General features: G+C 35.0%; 1 protein-coding gene across 1 annotated transcript; it reads left to right on the top strand.

The window, feature by feature from the left end:
- The first annotated feature begins 1,969 nt into the window (after positions 1-1,969).
- On the top strand, positions 1,970-4,510 carry LOC107830981 (large ribosomal subunit protein uL29). Its single transcript, XM_016658682.2, has 4 exons — positions 1,970-2,106; positions 2,197-2,332; positions 2,731-2,887; positions 4,235-4,510. The coding sequence occupies exons 1-4, from the start codon at positions 2,103-2,105 to the stop codon at positions 4,307-4,309; spliced, it is 372 nt and encodes a 123-aa protein (XP_016514168.1). The 5' UTR covers positions 1,970-2,102; the 3' UTR covers positions 4,310-4,510.
- Positions 4,511-6,407: the final 1,897 nt, after the last annotated feature.

Genomic DNA, 6,407 nt, shown 5'->3' with positions numbered 1-6,407 from the left:
ACAGTATGTGTTATGCGAATTAATACCAGACAATCATTAATATCCTTAGCCCCACGGTGGGCTGCAAACTATTTACCCTTAAAATCGGATAACAATTAAATTTATAAATGGAAATAAATATAATGATTAATAGTGGAAATAAACAACAAAATAAAGCAAACCAGTATTGAAATGCAATTCAGCCCTCGAGCTAGGTCGCCCTCGAACGGAGAGTAGAATTATGAAATGATCTGATGAACAAAAGAATATAAGAGAAAAAGAGTATTGTATTACTTTGATATGCGTGAATGTCAGATGATTACAAATAGTTAAAACCCTCTTTATATAGTAGAGGAATCCTATTTACGGTACAATTCTAATTACAGAAGGAAATCCCACGTTTAGCTAAATAACCGTCCTTGATTTGATCTACTCCAAGTTTTCCGTCGTGATTCTCGACCAGTCACGGATATCTCGTCTTTCCGTCATTATGCTATCTTCGGTCTTGCCAGAGTTCGATCTCGATCATTACTGGTCTCGATCTCGACAGGTACCTCGAATTCCGAACTCGGTACTTATCCTCGTGCCTTGGTCTGACATGCTATGGGGCCGATCTTCGATTCATCCCCTGGTTCCGGTTAATCAGCAAAATTAGGCAAGCCCATTTTGACCGTATACAAGGTGATAGACAAATCTTGAATTATTTAGTCAACCAAAATCTTTAGAAGAGTTAACCTAACTAGCCGCCACTCAACTGTTTAAATTAAAAATATTCAGCTAATATATAATATGTATATAATTCATATAAAATATGTGTATAATTATGTATAATTTATGTATATCAACTAAAAAAACTAAACAACTAATTTGATTGGCAATGTCAAAATCCAGATCTTTACACGCAAGATAGCAACACAGAAAAGAGGGTGATTGGTAGGAATGGTCTAGTAAGGAGTTGGTCTTAGCCAAATAATGTAAAAATGGCCCTTAGACTGGCGTATAGTTATTGCTCTTTAAGATTTCTCTAGTGGAGTGGTAGAGTTCATGTTGTATTTACTCTACCTATCTGTTAAGTTATTCATTAAAGTTTATCTGATTGACATGATTTATTCTTCCGGGATTTTTCTATCAAATTGGTGGAGTTTATGCTATATTCACCTTTTTTGTATGTTAAGTTGTTTATCGAAGTCTATTCAATTGGCATATTTTTTTTTGTTTTTTTAACTTAATGTTATTCGAATTTGCAACTTCAATTTCGATCAAACCACTCAAGATCTACTCCAAATGATCCTAAATTTAAAACAAAGCTTCCAAATACCACCTCAAACAATTCCCAATCACTAATTTAGTAAAAAAAAAAAAAAATAAAAAAGATTCACTTTATCTTCTTCAAAACTTTCTAATGTTCAACAATGAAATTTTGAGATTTTTTTACAGTAAATCACTAAATTGGTGTTCAAACTAAGAGTTTAAGCACAAACTATCAACATTCAAAACGATCTTAACAATAATAGATCATTAACCTTCTACATACTACCACCTTCTACATACTACTAAGAGTTTAAGCACAAATAATAGATCATTAACTTTCTACAAGGTGATCTTAAAAAATTATGGCGTTCAAGTAAAAAAAGGGAAATACTTTGCTAAGACCAGTTAAAGCGAGAAGTTTTATTTTGTGTCTCATACAACTTATACTAGTTGTATGAGTCTCCTTTTTGTTTCACAAATTTGTGGACCCCAATCTTACACTTCTGGGTCCGCAGAAATTTGAGTCCATAAAATTGTGAGATAAAAAAATTGCCTCATACAACTAGTATCATTTGTATGAGACACAAAATAAAATTTTTCAGTTAAAGCGGAGACATTCCCCAATACCTGTCCCGTTGGGAGACACGTCATGCAAATTTTTATGGAAATATGCCACTGGATTTGGGCTCGTCAAGACCAGTTCAACAAAAGCCCATTTATCATCTGTATCCTATATTTAGGCCATAACTTGAAGGCCCGTAAAATTACAGGCCTATAGTCCTCTATCAATAAGTGGTTTCCGATTTTGAACATCTAGGGTTTTCAGAATTCTCTTCGGTGGGGAGAAAGAGTGAGACTGTGAGAGACACGCCATGGGTAAGTGATACCAAAACCTTCCATTTTTTTTTTGCATTTGCATTAAATTGTGTTATACTGACTGTATTAGTATTGCCCTCGTTTTTGTAGCAAGGATCAAAGTGCACGAACTGAGGCAGAAATCAAAGACTGAGCTTTTGGCTCAGTTGAAGGATTTAAAAGCGGAACTCGCTCTCCTTCGTGTCGCTAAAGTCACCGGTGGTGCTCCCAACAAGCTCTCTAAAATGTAAATTTTCACTCTTCTTTTCGTCTTTTATATATTAACAGGCGGATCTAGGATTTGTAACCAGTGGATGCTGAGTAACAATGCATACATAATTGTTCGTCTGCAGGGAGGCAGATAGAGTAGAACTGTACATGTTACTATTATTTAACAATTTATTATGAAGATATATGTGTTTTAAAAAATTCCAACTATTTATGTATTAGGAGTTTTGTCAGAAATTTATATAGAGAACTTCTTCTATTGATATTTTTAATCAGTATAGTTGTTGTATATATGTAATTGGACCTGAAAGCGGTGAGCTTGCACATGCTGCTATAAATCTACATTTGTTTATGTTGGCGGATTTGTATATGTGTATGTGAAGTGACTCATTGCTTAAATGGATTTTTTGGATGCAGAAAGGTGGTGAGGCTGTCGATAGCACAGGTTTTGACTGTGATATCACAGAAGCAGAAAACGGCACTAAGGGAAGCATACAAGAACAAGAAGTACTTGCCGCTGGACCTTCGTCCCAAGAAGACCAGAGCCATCCGTAGACGTCTTACAAAGCACCAGGTAATTAAATCCTGACCCCGACTCTTAAGGCTATGCTGTTAAGTTCTTAATAATTGAAAGAACTGCATAATGATCTGCCATTGTTTATGACAAGCTATTGCTTTCGTTGTGATGTACAGTATAGTTTGCTAGTTTTGTACTCATTGGCTCTTTAAATGTTTAATGCGTAGTTTACGGTGGCAGTATATTATATGTCACTACTTTGCCTTAATAAAGGGCACCACGATGCACAAAGACTCCGGCTATGCATGGGGTTCGGGAAAGGATCAGACCACATTGGGTCTATTGTACACATCCTTACCTTGCATTTCTGCAAGAGCCTGCGGCCAAAATTTGAACTCGTACCCTCCTGGTCACACAACGACAATTGTTATGGCTGCGTCAAGGCTTCCCTTCAAGAGATAAAATATTATTATTAGAAATTGGCTTGAATAGAGCAAAATGAGATATGAAGGATTCATATAGGCGAACCCAACTAGATTGGGATTGTAGTGTAGTTCATTGGTGCATAGATCCATGTTCAATCTGTCTTCGTTTTTAAAATGTTGCATCTTCTTATCTCTCTGTGTATTTTTGTTTGAATAAGGCTTCTTATCTCTGTGTATTGATTCAGTGTCGTGCTTTCTCTGGTGCCTATTCCTTTGTACAGTATAATTGGTAACCTCTTTCTGCATACTTCTAATTCTGGAAGTAAACTTTGACCTTTTGTGTGTTTATATGTTGAGCTCACTCAGCACAACTAGCTTTAGCACTTAACATAAACCTCAAGCAGGAGGACTTTGTTGCCTTTAATGTGGTATTCTCATTTTGCTTGCTAATTTTGCTTGGAGCTCTTTGGGTTCTTTGAGATATCTATTGAAGTTACATAGGAATTTGGTCCAATGCTCAGCATAAGAAGCAGTTGCTTGCGTGAACATAAGAAGTGCTTGCTTTCTTTTGTTGTCTGGTTGATTTGGTATTTGATTTTCACTTTCAAGTGAGTGAGTACATATTCAAGTGTAACTTCTAAGATTCAGATGTTGGAGTACCTTGTGGATTTGGAATAATGTATGCTTGTTCATTAATTTCTCTTGCCTCTGTTGCCTGAATCTGTACAATTTGTGATACATTGGGTATTAGCTCAAGAACTGGCCTATGTAGAGTTAGATTTACATACTAATTGTTATAGTGCTATAAATGGTTATATGAATTCATAGAACATAAATTGGTCCTCTTTTTGAATACCTGGTGTTTTCATTGGTGCTATCTTTTTGACACGTCTTTTGTGGTTCCGTCCTCTCATTTCTTCTGACTCATGGTTTATTTTTGAGTTAAGTCATTAACAACTTGCGCTGGTTTAACGTGCAGGCATTATTGAAGACAGAAAGGGAGAAGAAGAAAGAGATGTACTTTCCATTGAGAAAGTATGCCATCAAGGTTTAAGTATCCAAATCCAACTTAGATAGTCATTGTGATGTTAGAACTGGCAGAGCACAGCCGTGTAACATTGTTCCGCACTGGGTGGTTATATTTTTTTTCATTCCCGTTATTGCATTATGACGTGAAATTTTTTGTTTGTTTCGTTTTTCCTAATGTGTTCCTGGTCAGAGAAGGTTCAATTTTTAGTAGTAACGTTCAAGCCTAGTTATCTGTCTTCATGCATGTGATATGTTTTACCAGATTTAATTCACCACTTTGCCGAGCTTTTGTTCAGCATCAAGGTGATGAGGCGTGCATCTCACCACCACTTAGGGCTGTGCAAGGATCGGATCGGATTTAGCACATTTCGGGTTCGGATTTCGGATTCTAGAAAATGCAATCCGAATCCGATCCGAATTATATCAGATCGGATTTTAAAGTTTGGGTTGTATCGGATTTCGGACAGTTTTATTATGCCTCAAAGTTGCAAACTAATATGTATATTTTCTTTGTAAAAGAGGCAATACATGAAGAAAAATTCATGTTTACGCAATTATGAGAGTACTATGGTGCTAACATAGCTAAACCTAGCAATTGAAAGGTAATAACTTGGAGGAAAATGTAAAGGAAGTATTGATTATCTGAAATTAAAGTGTAGTATTTATACATGCCCTAATAATTTTGGATTTTGAATTAGATTAAAATATACCAATCCGAATCCGATTCGATATCCGTAATTTTAATAAACACAATACAAAATCTGAAATTCGAAATTGAAGAAACAAAAAAATATCTTCACGTATAATATTTCATTTTTCAATTCCTTTGTGTAATTGTTAATTTTATTTGTTTGTTAGCTATTTTACTGAAAACGGAGGGAACCCTGAGAGATCAGTCCCGGCATGACCTGATCCATCTTAGTTTTTGTTTCAATAATGTGTTCTTTCTGGTTAAAAAAGTCACAGAGATCTAAGAGGCCAAACAATGCACCATTTGAAATAATGTGTTCGCCCTCTATCCTTTTATTAACTTGACTTTTATCTGCATCACAGTTTTAACCCATGACATGCTCCACGAAGGGGGTTCAAAAAAAAATTTTGTACCTAGTGGGAATTGAACCTATGACCTTATGTAAATTTTGAACTCCCTTGACCACTAAACTACAATTTTGGATTGTATTAAGGGGGTTCAAAACTTAATATATAGAGGTAAAAAACAGATTTTGCCTTATATATACAGTGTAATTTTTCGAAGAAGGGAGTTCGGATGAACCCTTGCGCCCCTAAATCCGCCCCTGGGTCACATAACTTGCTGTAATTGTAACTTTTATTATAGTTGTTGTAGTAGTTGTTATTATTATTATTTTCTTCAATTGCATATAGCATTTATTTATTTTTATATGCTCCTTTATTCAATAACACTCTAGCTTTTTTCGTACTTTGCGCCTATATTTCCAATGGATCTTGCTTTCTTTTTAGCATTTTGCCTTTCTGTGATGATTTGAAGCTTATTTTATAATTATTCAGATAGTTGAAGAGGTCTCCCCTTTCCTCCTGAATTCAATACATAAGTGAAGATCACAAAGTCTACCAACTTATTCTATTTGTTGGTTCTATTCTATTCTCGTATCCCACGCTCCTACCCATTCAATGTTCATTTCTCTTCCCTCTATTTATATAAAAATAGACATTCCATTGATGACCATCAAATGATTGATCAAGCAGTCATTTGACCTACATTGAATGTCACAGTCCACTGTACTATCCACATTCAAAGGTGTGGTTTTATTCGAAGAGGGTATTTAATAAGACATTGGGTTTAAATTGTCAAACTGACTTACTTTATTTTTGAAAATTGTGGAAGATGATAAGGCTGTTGTCACGACCCAAATCTCACTATAGGTTGTGATGATGTTCAATGTCGTTATTAGGTAAGCTAAAAACTTAACACACGCCGATTGCTAATCCATCATATATTTTATAATAAATGATGAAGTAAATGAGTGAAATTTCTCTGTTATAGAAAAGTACTAATAGAATATTAAATGTTCAAACGAGATCGAAATATAAATCTGAATATCATATAAATACAACCAAGAACGAGAATCTACATTCCAAAACTC

This window comes from Nicotiana tabacum, chromosome 3 (assembly GCF_000715075.1).
Source record: "Nicotiana tabacum cultivar K326 chromosome 3, ASM71507v2, whole genome shotgun sequence".
NCBI lineage: Eukaryota > Viridiplantae > Streptophyta > Magnoliopsida > Solanales > Solanaceae > Nicotiana > Nicotiana tabacum.
Note: the sequence above shows the minus strand (reverse complement) of the source record. Positions and strands in the feature narration are given on the sequence as shown.